Source organism: Fusarium musae, chromosome 4 (genome assembly GCF_019915245.1).
Source record: "Fusarium musae strain F31 chromosome 4, whole genome shotgun sequence".
NCBI lineage: Eukaryota > Fungi > Ascomycota > Sordariomycetes > Hypocreales > Nectriaceae > Fusarium > Fusarium musae.
In genome coordinates, this window is record NC_058390.1 from 3047068 (window position 1) to 3063325 (window position 16258).

Genomic DNA, 16258 nt, shown 5'->3' on the forward strand with positions numbered 1-16258 from the left:
TGGATGGAGTTGATTGATCGTCACGAACCGTTTTGTGTGGGTTCAGTCTCAACTCTCTGTCTCGTGGTTAGCGTTGATGATGCTAACGTTGGAAGGATAATCAATCGACCCGACCTGGCCTGACTAACCTTGGCGCCTTGTTACTCGAGTACGGTTTCATGGGCTGGGGTGTAGTCAGTGGGGGTACTCTTCTGATACATTAGTTGATAGTGCTGCCAACTTGTTTATATAGGTAGCTCCTACGTGCATGAGTGTTACAGCACGGTAGTCGTTCTGTACAATATATACTACAGCTATACTTGAATCTAGCACTTTATTAGACATTGCACCAAGCAACATAACAAAAGGCAGCTCCCCAAGTGCATACCACCAAGATCAGAGGAACCCTTCCAATGGGAACTACTCCATCAGCCAGGGAACAAGAGAGCACCCATCCTAAAGATAGGGTGCCAAAATTAAGTTATCAAGGTCCCCCGTAACCTTCGAGTAAGCCTACACATATACCTCTGTCTCTTAGAATCAAGTCCCTATGTTTTCTTTCATCCTTGGCTAGCCCGTGCTCTATGATCAACCCTGTATTATGTATCCGGGCCTTTTAGTGGGCTGCAATGGAGGCCTACAGATGACTAGACGACAAGTTATTACCTTGTATTAGTGGCTGGTAGGTAACCAAGAGGTTCTTTTGCATCCGCTCCTTTGGACATTTCCACGAAACCCGCGATTAAAGATGAACGTTCCAGGATCGGCTTGTGTACTTTGATCGAAGGTATCTACCCGGTATTGCCTAAATCTTGACCTCTCGTGCATTCTAGTCACTTGCTACTAAGTCTGAGCAATGATTTCAAAGGTGTTCAAGAGCTCCAGTATTTTGTTGCCACTTTGGCTGAGAAATTGTCAAATAATGATTATGGCATCTGCCTTCCTGGGCTGCGGAATCCACGGCTGCGCTTTATTACGACGTATTTCGTACAACCTCGGCAGTAAACAGCGACTGCCGCTATGGAATCATAATCTCAGTCACCTGTAAGGGTTTGTGAGCGGATGTTCTGAGCCTAATTGCGGCGTACGGCTTACCGGCACAGCTTTCGTCAGGCATCGGGCGCTTAAGCAGGGTTGTTATGCCTTGCAACTTGGTCGCTGAGGTTGATGCTTGTGGTTGAAGACTGGCAACATGGGATTCAAAAGGCTGCATTTATCAGGACACAATTTGAAACATGCCCCATACACACAGGATTCAATGTGTGCCTTTGTAAATTTCTCTTTCCTACGGAGTACGCCCAATCCTACCCTTCAGCCGTAACTTCGTAGTTGCGTTACTTGATCAAGATATTTACAGTATTTGCATCTCTGTGACTGGGCAACTGCTGAGCCACTGGCAAAACGTCAATGACACCCTTGTTGATTGCGTTGACAACGCACATCTTGAACAGCATATGTAATCTGGAGTAGTCGAGAATGACGACTCATGTACGAGCTATGTTATGGTAAACGTTTAATTATAGCCCACTGCGGGAGGAGTGACACATTTGCAATAGTATGGCTGTCTAAAGTGTGGAGTTGTTCAATACCAGCTTTGGTGGCTGAGCAAGAAATCAGACCTAAGAAGAAGCCTTGTTAAGAACCGAATCAACCATATATGAAAGAAAACACATGTTGCACTACAAGAGAGTATAACTACGTGATCAGGAACATTTCTGCACTGAGAGAGTATAAAGCTCGAGCTCTAGGGTAAGCTGCATGTAATGTGGATTACCCAACGCATTAGCTTATTTAGCTTGCGATCTTCAATGAGATGTCAGATCTTCCTTTCCATTATGCACCCTGACACTAGATTTGTCTCATTGCAATCACAGTCATTCCCGCCAAATATCCAAGCCTTGGCACGAACTGATGTGGGGGGTACCACATGGGCGGCCTCACACGCATACCTAGCTAGGATGAAGCTCCAAGATGAACGCGTGGCAACATGTCACTACTTTAAGCCTCCTATGGACCTACATTATCGAAGCTGCTTAGAATTGGCACCCTAGTCTAGTTATAATTAAAATAGCTGATTAGATTGCGTTTTGGCTCATGATGATTCCAGAGGACGTTTGCACTGAGTTAATGATGGGAGCAAACATTGATGGATTACTGTGATTTTGCTAAGACGAAAGAAACGTCAAGACCGGAACTCCTATCCCTTCCCTCGGTGTTCATGGCTATCTGTGTGTTTTCCTGTTCCTGGATAATCGATAGTATTATACTGTTCCCCCTCTCCTAGTAAAGCACCCTTCTCCTTATTACCATAACCCTAAATTCAAGGAAAAAGATGGATGGAAACTGTTCCATCACAGGCCAACATATCCATGCGCGTAGGGGTTGTTTTCAAGCCCGTGAGATTCCTCAACTTCGATCTCGAAAGGCCTAGGTTGCTCAGATCGTCGACCATGTCCCAGCGGCAGAGTGCCTCCCTGCTCCTAGTAGGGGGCGAAACCTCGCCCGCGACCACGGTAGCCACCGCGATAACCACCACCGCGAGGAAAGCTGCCTCGGCCATGAAAGCCTCGGCCACCGCGGAACCCACCGCGACCACGCCCACGGCTCATGCCAGGGACATTGGTGCGCTTGGGGGTCACCTTGATGTTACGTCCCTTGAAGACACTCTCGTTGAGAACAAGAGCCTGGGCGACCAAGCTCGGCTCGGTGAACTCGACGTAGGCGTAGCTACAGAGCGATATGTTAGCAATACTCAGAAAGCTCCCGCATACCAACATACCCCTTCGGTTGACCTGTGAACTTGTCAAGAAGAATGGTCACTCGGTTGATGGAGCCGCAGCTCTGGAAGTGACTCTGGATATCTTCAGGCGAGGCTGAATAATCGACGTTGCCAACAAAGATACTGCGTGCATCGATGGATTCCTTGTCATCCGCAAGGTCCGCAGATTGCTGTTCCAGAGTTGCTTGCATCTCGCGAAGCTTCTTGGCCTCCTCTTCCATCTCTGCCACGCGGCGCTTCATGGCAGTGATTTCTTCCTAGGGGTGTGGCGTCAGTTTCCTTCTAAGATCCACCTCTTTGCGCGCCTAACACACCTCCTCAGCTCCTGACATCTCGGTTCCTTGCTCATGTTCATTGTCGTGCTCACGGTCATGATCGATCTCGTGCTCGCCCGTGGGCTTCTCGTCTTGCTTGCCAGAATCCGACATGTTGACTAGTTTGAAGGAAAGCTGGTAGTGTCTCGTGCACGATACTTCTACGTGAACCAGTATTAGTAAAAGGTAGGATGACTGCTGAAAGAGGAAAATGAACGATGCGCAATCGTTCAAAACAGGCTTGACATCATTGTACGAAGAGACAAGAATAGTGCAATAATGAATGCCAGAAAATAGAAGAAGAGATATTTACCTTCGTGGGACAAACCTTTCGCGATGCAAGTGGAAGAAGAGAAGTAACAAAAAAGGTATAAAAAAAAAGAAACGCGCGAAGGGGTTCGAAGTTCGCGAACGACAAAAATGCACGATTAATGAGGTCAAGGCCGGGGTACGCAGCTACCTTTCATCTAGCGCCAGTTCCGAGTCTCGGGCTGCATGAGAGTTCCCTGCAAGTCAAAACCAATGGAAGCTCTGGTGTTCTTTGGTAAGTTCTCGGACCGAAGATAACCCGACAAGTTGGAGGCGTGAGATAAGGATTCTACATGTGATTACGTTAGGTAGGTTGGTAGGTATGAAGCTGTTTCTCTACCATCTATTATTTATTGAGAGTTGATATTGGTTGCAAGAAAAAGAAAAGTCTATTTTGCCTGAAAGAGGGAAAAAGCTAATGTGTTAATCTGACCGAGTGGCTTAGATCTATCCCTATGGGATGATGATTACATTTGCCGACCAAATGAATCTCTACCATCTACTCCTTCGACCTAGGAAGTTATAGGGCTTTGCCATACCATGATAGGATGACCAGTCGCATACAACCCGTACAAGAAGTTTCGTTGGTTCAGCAGGAATAGTTAGAGAATCATCATCATCAAATTTATCGTGTTATGAAAAATATGGCAATCGCCAGACACAAAATGAAAACCAGACACCCCCAAATGCAATAGTTACGTCCTCCAAACGCCGCCCATGCTCTTCGCTAGTCAATGCGTCCGTCTGTAAACATGCCTCGTTCCATCCCATCCATCTAGTACCCAGTGCTCCGAGACAAATATGCTTCATGTTGTGTGTAGGGATAAGGAAAGGTGATGATCTCGGTGGATAATCAAGCATGTCGGCCACGCTTCCCTCCCTTTTCGAAAGGATCCTTTCCGCTTAGACTGCCAAGATCGAATATTTCCTCAAAGTTCAATTTGCGCTTGCTACCAGCCCGCTGTACCAAATGTCCCGGACCCCTCGGGCAAGATCGACTCGGACCACCCGCAAGCCTAGTTTTCGTTGGTCGTGTGGGAGCAGGCACATCATCGTGAGGTCTTGAGTCAGACAGGTCCAGAGTAGCGATATTCGGGTACGGGTGTGAAGACTGGAAAGTGAAGTTGTCTTGAGAAGGGACAACTATCGGCGTAGGCTGTTCGGTAACAGGAGGGATACTCGGTGGTACGGAGTCGGTTCGCACTTGATTCGCCGGATGAGGAGGGATAGCCGTTCGAGTCAGCTCGGGCGATGAGGCTGTTTCTGCTTTGTCAACCTCGTCCTCACTCTCCGTGTTCAGAGAACTGCTTTCACGCCCATCGAGTCTTTCTGTGGCCCATTTCCGGATCTTCCACCCTTCTCCATCACCCAGACCCATGCCCTCTTTATCCAAGAATTGTAAGAGATCATCAAGGCAATCCTGATATCCATCGGCGCGAGCCTTGGACTGTCCTGCAGCTGAGATCTTGTAGAGCTTGGTAACCGACAGGGCAGCTGCCTTGAAGACATCGAGGAGTTGTTCAGGGCTTTCTTGCTGAGCAGGCTGCTTGCCCATGCTACCAGAGACGCCCCTCATAGGCTCCATCGTGATCAAGCGACGGAGAGATGTGGAAAACTGGAAACGAAGAGTCAGATATGTTTGAAAACGTCAAGGGGAAAATCGCCTCACTTGATGGTCAAAGGGAAGTAGTATTGGTATCAAAAGAGGCTCCCAGACCGGAGAGAGAATGTTATGTAGTCGCGGTGCACCAGAGTCAGACAAGCTGGTTATGTTGCTCCTGAAGAGCTATGATCTCAAACACAGTTGGGTAAGAAGGTCAAGGTTGGGGTCACGAAGCGTTTGCCCAGGTCATCCACTCCAACAGAGCATGGGCAGAGCCTGATGGACGGCACTAACCGAGGGGTCGGTACCTGTAGATGTGGGGGCATTTCAGCCACGTGACTGCATACAACTTTGAGAATTGTCTTTCAGCAACTCACCAGAATTTCTTTCAATCGCGTACTTGTACGAGTGCATAAGACAAGATCAGCTTAGCATGCTTAACCTGGGTGTTTTTGGATTTACAGTGACTTCCTCACACAAGATCAGTAAGACAGAGTGACGTCGTTAAAAAACCATCGGAATATCCTTTCTTCCCTTGCAGCATCGTGGGGCCCAATGCCATTTACAAGGGTCTATGCACGCCGCTAGCCCAGATTGGCCCCCTTCGAGGTGACCGTTTAGATTCTACCTGCCAACACCTTCGCAACAGCATTCACACTTTCTTTTCCAATCCTTCAAACGACGTGACTGTATTAAATACACCACAGACCCCTCAAGACATACACAAAATACGCTACAGGAGTCAACAAACTACTTGCATTGACTCGTGCTTCACATTGCAAGCTACCGAAACGCGTCTTCTGGACGCCAGTCGCGTAAAGAGGTTTATCCTAAACTCGACTCGCAATGGCGCCTCGCTCTCGAGCTAAAGCTGTCGATACTGACGCGTCCATGTCTGACGCGCAGGAGCATCGTCAAGAAGAAGAGATGGTGAGTTCCCATGTTGACAAGATTTTGTTCGTTTATGGCCGAGAGCTTGTGCTGACGGGTTGTTAAGGAAGTTGACGAGACCCCCGACTACACTGATACCGAGAACCCTAGCACTACTGCTAGCAGCGTCGCCGGAGAGCCTACGGGGGATGGCCGTAGGCGCCGCACAGAAGTCAATCAACTTCGTCGTAGCATTTTTGGAAAGAAGCACGATCGCTTAGGCGAGTCAAAGGTATGTTGCACTCCAAGAGGAGGCTATGATACGGAACGATCTAACCGAGCCTCTAGGAAGATGACACTATTCGTCGATTTCGATACCTCCTCGGCCTGACAGACCTCTTCCGCCATTTCATTGAAACAAACCCCGACCCCAAGATTCGCGATATCATGACCGAAATCGATCGACAGAATGCCGAATCTGCGCGGGGCAAGAAGGGTGCCGGAAGGCAAGGGGGTGCCACGAGCGAGCGACGCCGACGTACTGAAGCTGAAGAAGACGCCGAACTCTTGAAAGATGAGAAGCACGGCGGCTCCGCTGAGACGGTCTTCCGAGAATCCCCTCCGTTCATCCATGGCACCATGCGAGACTACCAGGTTGCCGGTCTCAATTGGCTGATTTCCCTGCATGAGAATGGTATTTCTGGTATTCTTGCCGATGAAATGGGACTTGGAAAGACCCTGCAAACTATTTCATTTCTCGGCTACTTGCGACACATCCTTGACATTACTGGACCACACTTGGTCATCGTGCCCAAGTCCACGCTCGATAACTGGAAGCGAGAGTTTGCCAAATGGACACCCGAGGTCGATGTTTTGGTGCTTCAGGGTGCTAAAGATGAACGGCAAACTCTAATCAACAACCGGCTTGTTGACGAGAAGTTTGATGTTTGCATTACCAGCTACGAAATGGTGCTTCGAGAGAAAGCGCATTTGAAGAAGTTTGCTTGGGAATACATCATCATCGACGAAGTATGTGATTTGGAACAGTCGAGACTTGCATCAGCTAACAATTATCCAGGCGCATCGCATCAAGAACGAAGAGTCATCACTGTCACAGGTTATCCGATTGTTCTCCTCCAGAAACCGATTACTTATTACGGGCACACCGTTACAAAACAACCTGCACGAACTCTGGGCTCTCCTGAATTTCTTGCTTCCTGATGTTTTCGGCGATTCTGAAGCATTTGATCAGTGGTTCTCTGGTCAAGACCGCGATCAAGACACGGTCGTACAACAACTACATAGAGTCCTCCGCCCCTTCTTACTGCGTCGTGTGAAGAGCGATGTGGAGAAGAGTCTTTTGCCCAAGAAAGAGGTCAATGTTTATCTTGGCATGTCGGAGATGCAGATTAAATGGTACCAGAAGATTCTGGAGAAAGACATTGATGCTGTGAACGGCGCTGGTGGCAAACGAGAGTCAAAGACACGACTGCTCAATATCGTGATGCAGCTTCGAAAATGTTGTAACCACCCATATCTGTTCGAGGGCGCCGAGCCCGGACCCCCTTACACAACCGATGAGCATTTGATTTACAATGCTGGCAAGATGGCAGTTCTCGACAAGCTCCTCAAGCGGCTCCAGAAGCAGGGAAGCCGCGTTCTCATCTTCTCTCAAATGAGCCGACTATTGGATATTCTCGAAGACTATTGTGTCTTTCGGGAGTACAAATATTGTCGAATCGATGGTGGCACAGCGCATGAAGATCGAATTGCTGCCATTGACGAATACAACAAACCTGGTTCGGAGAAATTTGTCTTCCTCCTTACAACGCGTGCTGGTGGTTTGGGCATTAACTTGACGACTGCCGACATTGTTATTCTCTATGACAGCGACTGGAACCCTCAAGCTGATCTTCAGGCCATGGATCGAGCCCATCGTATTGGTCAGACTAAGCAGGTTGTTGTATACAGATTTGTCACAGATAACGCCATCGAAGAAAAGGTCCTGGAGAGAGCTGCCCAGAAGCTACGACTAGACCAACTGGTTATCCAACAAGGCCGTGCCCAACAAGCCGCTAAAGCTGCAGCCAACAAAGATGAGCTTCTTTCCATGATCCAACACGGTGCTGAGAAGGTCTTTCAGTCTAAGGGGCCTACCGGCAACATGGCCTCCAAGGATGGCGAAGTTGGTGATGACGATATCGACGAGATCCTTGCAAAGGGCGAAAACCGAACAAAGGAGCTGAACGCAAAATATGAGAAGTTGGGAATCGATGATCTGCAAAAGTTTACCTCAGAGTCTGCTTACGAGTGGAATGGCGAGAACTTCGCCAACACAAAGAAAAATATCAACATGACCTGGATCAACCCGGCCAAGCGAGAGCGAAAGGAGCAGTCATACTCAATGGATAAGTACTTCCGGCAAACTATGTATCCCAACCCCAAGGCCGATGCTAAGCCAAAGGCACCCCGGGCACCAAAGCAAGTTCCTGTTCATGACTACCAATTTTACCCCCCTCGCTTGCGAGATCTCCAAGATAGGGAGACTGCTTACTATCGGAAGGAGATTGGGTATAAGGTACCTCTACCTGACGGTGATGAAGAAAATCTTGAAGAGCGAGAGGCCGAAAGAGCCCTCGACCAGCAGGAGATTGACAACGCTACACCTTTGACTGAGGAAGAGAGGGAGGAAAAAGAGAAGTTATCGCTACAAGGTTTTGGAGACTGGAACAAACGGGACTTTCAGCAATTTGTCAATGGATCGGGCAAATACGGACGAACTGACTACGAAGGCATCTCTAACGAGATTGACAGCAAGTCAGCCCCCGAAATCAAGGCTTATGCAAAGGTTTTTTGGCAACGCTATACCGAGATCGCCGACTACCCGAAATACATCAAGACTATCGAAGATGGCGAGGAGCGGACTCGCCGTATTGGCCATCACCAAAAGCTTTTGAGAAAAAAGATGCAGCAGTATCGAGTCCCTCTGCAGCAGCTCAAGATCAACTATTCTGTGTCGACTACCAACAAGAAGGTTTACACTGAAGAAGAGGACCGATTCCTTTTGGTTTTGCTCGATCGATATGGCATTGATTCGGAAGGTCTCTACGAAAAGATGCGAGACGACATTAGAGAGTCGCCTCTGTTCCGATTTGACTGGTTCTTTCTCAGTCGAACACCAATTGAGCTGTCTCGTCGATGCACTACTTTGATCACTACTATTGTTAAAGAGTTCGAAGACGTCCCTGCTCGTGGCTCAAACGGAGTGAATGGAAAATCTAAGCGAGAGCCTGACGATGAGAATGACGAAGATAGCATTCTTGGTATGGCACCAGCAAAGAAGAAGGCCAAAAACGGCGTCAAGGTGCGTCAATAACTAATCTCTCGCATTGTCTACGACTAACGTGTTTTTAAAGAACAAGGCACTCGATAATGTCAAGTCCGTCAAGTCTAGCAAGAATAGCTCTGCCACGCCATCAAGAGCATCTAGTGTTGCCTCTACCGTATCCGCAGGAGGTTCTGCTAAGGGCAAGAAGGGTAAAAAGAAGTGAGGGAATATGGAATTGCCTTTAGTATGCTGGGTAGGCAAAGGGATAGACTTTTTGGCGTTTGGTTGCTTTGAGGACTTATAAGAGAAGCCAATGTGTATGTATTTGCTTAATCTAGCATGGCTGTTTGTACCAGGGGCCAGAAAATGCATCACACGATGCCCGACAGGTGGGAATACAGGCGTGAGAATGGCTGATAGTACAATGAAGAAAGTTACTTGAGCGGCAGAACCACCTGACTGATTGTCTGCCTGATATCTTCAACTCGACGTGCTGTGAAGTAGCGACCATGATGTTCATGACAGCATGGTCATAAGGATATCCAAAGTCGTAGAAACGTGATCAATCGTGCATTTCGACCTTTCCTTAAACCCTGGAGAGATGGTAAGAATTACAAGCCCATTTGTCAACCTCGTTATCTCCCCTAACACACTCAATTCTTCTTCCATCACATCCAGCTCCCGTTTATTTTTTGCCCCATTTGAACAAAAACATTTATTTGTTTGTCCCCCAAACGCCGTACTATGCAAGCACACAGGAAAAGAACGCATCTACTGCATTCGGTTGATTCGTTCCCTCTCAACCTCGTAGTTGAAGTCGAAGTAACCCTTGTCGAAGTGGTGAACTCGCACGTATCCATCCTCTCCGCCGCTGGCGTAGCTCTTGCCTGTAGGATCGGCAGCGACAGTGTTCAGAGGACCGAAGTGACCTCGCACACGACCAATCTCGTCCTCGAAGATCTTGTGATAGAAACGAGCCTCGAACTTACCCTGACGGGCAGAAGTTCGGGTAACATCCATAGCGGCCTGACCACCACCGAGGATGACGAATTCCTTCTTGGGGGTGATAGTGGCACTGTTGAGGGGTGTGTCGGCTATATAGGTCTTGAGGACCTCGAGATCGCGGGCAGAGATGAGCTTCAAAGATTAGTATTTGTCATATGGGATAATCTGATCCGACATACCTTGGCGGTCTTGTCCTTGCATGCGGTGATAAAGTAGGTACGGTCGGGAGACCACTGGAGATCGACAATGGGCTGGTTGAGTTCATGGACGGGAACGTTGTCGAGGAGATCACCAGTCTTGGCATCGTATCGGCTTACGCTACCATCCTCATGTCCGGCAATGATGTACTTGCTGAGAGCACTCCATCCAGCAACGGTGGCCTTGCTCTCGTCGCAAACAATAGTGAGAGCCTTCTCGTCGGTCTGCTCAGCGTTGAGATCGGGGTTGATGTCGATGACGACGATGTTGGAGAGGTAACCCATTCGCTTCTCGGTAACTCCCAGCAACTTGGTGGCATCTTCGTTGAACTCGACTCGCTTGACGGCGGTGGGGAACTCCCAGGTCTTGATGAGACGGCCAGTCTTGACTTCCCAGAGACGGATGGTGTTGTCGGCAGAACCGGAGGCGATCATGGTTGAGGTGGGGTTGACATCGACTGTCCAGATGGCACCAACGTGGCCGTGGTAGGTTCCAAGTCGCTCGCCGTTGTGGGAGAACCAGGCGCAGATTTGCTGATCCTTTGCGACGGAGAAGATGAGGTCGCCATCTTTGTTGAATCTGTTGAGCGAGGTCAGTCGAGACCGGCGAAGTTATCACAGGCTGTATAAAGGTATAATATTCTCCCTCCTCTTCATCAAGACTATAATACAGAGACATGTATAGAGACAGAACATGGCTCGGACATACCTGATCTGGGTGAGCGCACGCTCGTGCCCGGCAAGAAGAATGGGCCTCATATTGTCGATGTCTGGGGGGCACTAGGAGGGGTTGATGGCGGAGGCAGATTCGGAGCGGGTGGTTATATGGCGAGGGCTTTCGCGATGGAATTTTTGGCGGTTGTGCGTTTTGGTGGGGCAAAAATCGAAATCAGTTCCCCCGCCTTAGCTGAGCTGTGAGGGGCACATGGCTGATGCCTGATTTGTAGGGAGAGAGGTGTTAAAGTTGAGTTTAGCCATGTTTGGCACGCTGTGATGCCTATCATAGATCAATATGAGTCTGAGAAGAGTCACTGAAGGATTCAAGAGTCATCGTCCGAGTAATTCTCTGTAGAAATATTCAAGTCGATTCATATTACGACTCTCGTTTAGTCTCAGCTCACTTGTCAGCGAATCTGAGGCATCAACAGCCTTAGTTTCTGCAACAAAACTCAGGCATCCTCTGGCCGGCCGCTGAATTAACTCTAGCCCAGCGGCAATGGCTACGAATCTATCGTCCAAGTAGCCCTGCTGTTTTCAACAAAAGACTGTCTCTTTGAGGCTCTCAGCTGTTAAACCGCTCTAAGCAAGCATGACCTTAAGAACATTGATCTGTTCCAACTCAGCAACGCATCGCCTAGAGATGTGATGCGTCTCACGAAAGGGTACATCCTTTCGTACGAGATAATCAGCAAGATCAGTGGCCAGCATAAATGCATCTAGGGCAGCCTCTATCCGCTCTGACTTAAATAGCCAGCGTAACGAGGATCCCTTGTGCAATCCGAAGACTATTAGAGATAGTCTTTGCACGATCCAGCCATCCATCAGTGTAGATAAGGGTATAATTCGTTATTAGCACTGTATTTCTAGTACCGCACTTGGTCAAATCTGCTCAGAGGAAAGCAGCGGCAGCTCAGGCTTGGCACCATGAGCGGGTCGAAGGTAAGATCTGTCACGGTGACTAACTACCTGATACAGGTAAAATTCTAGAACTCTGGCCTTTGTCAATCTCAGTGTAAGACCACTTCATTGAAGGCATCACCGCCAGACCTATTCGGCCCCATTGGTCTCGGATGTCCAGTCCGTTGAGAGACACGTTAATGCCCCTTCTTCAAGGCAGGCACTTGACATAAGATTCTGCGGTAATGCAAAGTCATTCACGCGAGACCACTGATTGCAAGTATTCGAATATGGACGAGATGCAAAGAAGTTCTCAACTGGCTCAATATTCTTTGAAAGTCTAAGTCTATCGACTGAGAACTACGTTGCTGTACAATACTGTGTTATTGCCGTCGTCATCATCCAACAACCTTGCTGGTTCGCTTCCTCTCTTTTCTGCAACTTTGGCTTAGAACATTTCCTTATGGAAAGGCTTGCATTGCATTGCATAGATCTACATGTATATGCTCTCGCCATTGATCCGTCGGACACCAGGAGATTGTTCGGCATTGGGTCTAATACCATACTCATCTACATACGGCTGATGAGGATATAATCATATTATAGTTGATCATGTACGGCGCGGTCCTCCGTTGCGCCGGGTGGCTTGAATCGAATAGTTCCCGAGTGATCCCGAGACAGCAACGGCATTTGCGGTTTCTATCTTGGACGTTATCGATACCGATATCACGATATGCAACGAGAATAAGCCTTGGACATCAACGGCTGGGCTGCCGATTATATACGCACCAAGCCGAACCCGCAGTAGAATTAGGCGGGCCCCAGCAAAGTCAGATTCTCACCCACCCACAGGCGTATTCACGCACAAAGTCGCACAGGCAAACTCCCCTTCACACGTGTTCGGTGGTTTCTCCCGTGTCGACCGTGCCTTTCGTGGACGCCGCTATTCGGACTGCCCCTCCTCACAACCCGACAGCCCACTTCTTATACAGAGACTGCCTCTCAGTCAACAAACGACGAAATATCTTTGCTTCAACCTCTGTTGTCGAGTCTAAGTCTTTATCTTTCATTAACTCATTCTCACATCAGAAAAGACTCTTTTCTTCGACTACAATGGTTGCTGCAAAGCTCGATGGCAATGCCATTGCCAAGTCGATCCGAGAGAAGCTCTGCGCCGAGGTTACTGAGAAACAGAAGCTCAACCCTAGGTTTAAGCCATGCCTCAAGATCATCCAAGGTATGACCAAGTTGCTCGTAATACTATACTTGTTCAATGCTGACTCAATTGTCTCACAGTGGGTGATCGTTCAGACTCCTGTTCGTCATAATCCTGCCCCGCCATCATGAGATCATCTCACCACTAACCCGCGATATAGCTACCTATGTTCGCATGAAGCTCAAGGCTGCCGCAGAGGTGAGTCATAATGAAATTTTAACTGCGTACGTTTACTGACTCATCACAAAGGCTGGTATCGACAGCCAACTGCTGCATTACCCTGAGTCTATCACGGAGGCGGAGCTTCTCGATCATATCCGTCGATTCAACCATGATCCTGCCGTTCACGGTATCCTAGTCCAGCTCCCTCTTCCTAAGCACATCTCTGAGTATACTGTCACATCTTTTGTAGCAGATGAGAAGGATGTTGATGGCTTTGGCACCAAGAACATTGGGGAGCTGGCCAAGAGGGGCGGCAAACCTCTTTTCGTACCCTGCACGCCCAAGGGTGTCATGATACTTCTCAAGGAGTCGGGGATTGACCTGAAGGGAAAGAACGCAGTTGTTCTTGGGAGAAGCGACATTGTCGGTAGCCCCGTGAGCTACCTGTTGCGAAACGCTGACGCTACTGTCACCGTTCTGCACTCCAAAACGCAAAACATTGAGGAGTACGTCAAGAATGCAGACGTCGTTGTTGCTGCTATTGGCCAGCCTCTGTTCGTCCAGGGCAGCTGGATCAAGCCTGGTGCCGTCGTCATTGACGTTGGAACCAACTTTTTGCCTGATGCCACCAAGAAGGCTGGTCAACGACTTGTTGGCGATGTCGACTACGCTGCCGCAGTCGAAGTTGCATCCGCCATCACCCCCGTTCCTGGCGGAGTTGGACCCATGACTGTTGCTATGTTGATGCAGAATGTCGTCGATGCTACAACGTGGTATTTCGAGTCTCAGAAGCTTCGAAAGACCATCCCTCTACCCCTGAAACTAGAGGATCCCGTTCCTTCAGATATCGCTGTGTCACGAGCGCAAACACCTAAGGACATCACACGCATTGCTGCCGAAGTCGGCATCGCTCCCCACGAGCTGGAACCTTATGGCGCATACAAGGCCAAGGTTGACCTCGGTCTCCTGCAACGACTGGAGCACCGTCGAAACGGCCGTTATGTCGTTGTCACTGGCATTACCCCAACACCCCTGGGCGAGGGCAAGTCTACCACAACTATGGGCTTAGCTCAGGCTCTCGGAGCTCATGTTGGACGTTTGACTTTTGCCAACGTTCGACAGCCCAGTCAGGGCCCTACCTTTGGTATCAAGGGAGGTGCTGCTGGAGGAGGCTACAGTCAGGTCATCCCCATGGATGAATTCAACATGCACCTCACTGGTGATATCCATGCCATTACCGCCGCCAATAACTTGTTGGCTGCTGCTATTGAGACTCGAATCTTCCACGAGAATACTCAGAAGGACGGACCTCTGTACAAGCGCCTAGTCCCCACAAAGAACGGCGAGAGGAAATTCGCCCCCGTGATGTTCCGCCGATTGAAGAAGCTCGGAATTGACAAGACCAATCCTGATGAACTGACTGAAGACGAGATTCACCGATTCGCCAGACTGGACATCGACCCCGAGACGATTACGTGGAGACGAGTTCTGGATGTTAATGACCGCCACCTTCGAGGAATTACAGTTGGAACAGCCCCCACTGAGAAGGGCCAAACTCGAGAGACTGGTTTTGATATCACAGTTGCTAGCGAGTGTATGGCTATTCTGGCACTTAGCAACAGTCTGGCCGAGATGCGCGAGCGTCTAGGTTCAATGGTGGTGGCTACATCACGAAATGGCGACACTGTCACTGCCGATGATATCGGTGCGGGCGGCGCTCTTACTGCTCTCATGAAAGATGCCATCAAGCCCAACCTTATGCAGACACTCGAGGGTACTCCTGTATTCGTCCATGCTGGTCCTTTTGCTAATATCAGCATCGGTCAGAGCTCCATTCTTGCTGACAAGCTCGCTCTGAAGCTTGCTGGTACTGAGCCTGACGAGGACCATGATGAGAAGGCTGGCTTCGTCGTCACCGAAGCCGGTTTCGACTTTACCATGGGTGGTGAACGATTCTTCAACATCAAGTGCCGTACTTCTGGCCTTACTCCCGATGTTGTTGTCGTTGTTGCTACTGTCCGAGCCCTCAAGGTTCACGGCGGTGCACCTCCCATTGCTCCCGGTGCAGCGCTCAGCCCCGTTTACAAGGAGGAGAACGTTGACATTCTGCGCGCTGGTTGCGTGAACCTGAAGAAGCAGATTGCCAACGCCAAGTCTTTTGGCATTCCTGTTGTCGTTGCGATCAACAAGTTCTCTACCGACACAGAGGCCGAGATCGCTGTCATTCGTGAGGAGGCCATCTCTGCAGGTGCTGAGGATGCCATCCTTGCTAACCACTGGGCTGAGGGTGGCAAGGGAGCCGTCGACCTGGCTCATGGTGTCATTGCAGCTTCAAAGAAGCCCAAGGACCTGAAGCTGACCTACGATCTGGAGGGTACTGTTCAGGAGCGCCTTGAGGCTATCGGCAAGAAGATGTACGGTGCCGAGAAGGTCGAGTTCAGCGAACTCGCTCAGAAGAAGGTTGACACCTACACACGCCAAGGATATGGCCATCTACCTATCTGCGTGGCCAAGACACAATACTCTCTGTCCCATGATCCCGACCTGAAGGGTGCTCCTACTGGCTTCACGATCCCCATTCGTGATGTCAGGATGGCTGCCGGAGCAGGATACCTGTAAGCTTATTTACTTTTTTGGACGTAACGTAACTAACAAATTACCAGGTATGCCCTTGCTGCTGATATTCAGACAATTCCTGGTCTGCCAACAGCACCTGGCTATCTCAATGTTGATGTCAATGTCGAGACAGGCGAGATCGAAGGTCTCTTTTAAACTAAAACAATCCTGGTGCATAATGGATTTTGTCGGAAGCGAGGTACACGGGACTGTACACCCTCAACTCAACGTGGGAACGGACGGATGGGAAGGCGAAGCATTAG

The 16258-nt window shown here is 49.2% G+C and overlaps 5 protein-coding genes across 5 annotated transcripts; 2 read left to right on the top strand and 3 right to left on the bottom strand.

Moving 5' to 3' along the window:
* Positions 1-2459: 2459 nt before the first annotated feature.
* Positions 2460-3186, bottom strand: J7337_005851 (uncharacterized protein; the record flags this gene model as incomplete). The annotated part of the gene is made up of 3 exons (XM_044823523.1): positions 2460-2706; positions 2759-3015; positions 3073-3186. 3 exons carry the CDS (start codon positions 3184-3186, stop codon positions 2460-2462), a joined length of 618 nt encoding a protein of 205 aa, XP_044682014.1.
* A 1048-nt stretch (positions 3187-4234) lies between these two features.
* J7337_005852 (uncharacterized protein) lies at positions 4235-4966 on the bottom strand (the record flags this gene model as incomplete). The annotated part of the gene is made up of 1 exon (XM_044823524.1): positions 4235-4966. One exon carries the CDS (start codon positions 4964-4966, stop codon positions 4235-4237), a length of 732 nt encoding a protein of 243 aa, XP_044682015.1.
* Positions 4967-5830: 864 nt separating this feature from the next.
* J7337_005853 (uncharacterized protein) lies at positions 5831-9405 on the top strand (the record flags this gene model as incomplete). The annotated part of the gene is made up of 5 exons (XM_044823525.1): positions 5831-5914; positions 5982-6146; positions 6203-6883; positions 6933-9218; positions 9271-9405. 5 exons carry the CDS (start codon positions 5831-5833, stop codon positions 9403-9405), a joined length of 3351 nt encoding a protein of 1116 aa, XP_044682016.1.
* Positions 9406-9953: 548 nt separating this feature from the next.
* On the bottom strand, positions 9954-11143 carry TIF34 (translation initiation factor eIF3 subunit; the record flags this gene model as incomplete). Its single annotated transcript, XM_044823526.1, has 3 exons — positions 9954-10319; positions 10367-10964; positions 11094-11143. 3 exons carry the CDS (start codon positions 11141-11143, stop codon positions 9954-9956), a joined length of 1014 nt encoding a protein of 337 aa, XP_044682017.1.
* Positions 11144-13114: 1971 nt separating this feature from the next.
* J7337_005855 (uncharacterized protein) lies at positions 13115-16151 on the top strand (the record flags this gene model as incomplete). Its single annotated transcript, XM_044823527.1, has 4 exons — positions 13115-13238; positions 13378-13415; positions 13467-15994; positions 16043-16151. 4 exons carry the CDS (start codon positions 13115-13117, stop codon positions 16149-16151), a joined length of 2799 nt encoding a protein of 932 aa, XP_044682018.1.
* Between the last annotated feature and the right edge of the window lie 107 nt (positions 16152-16258).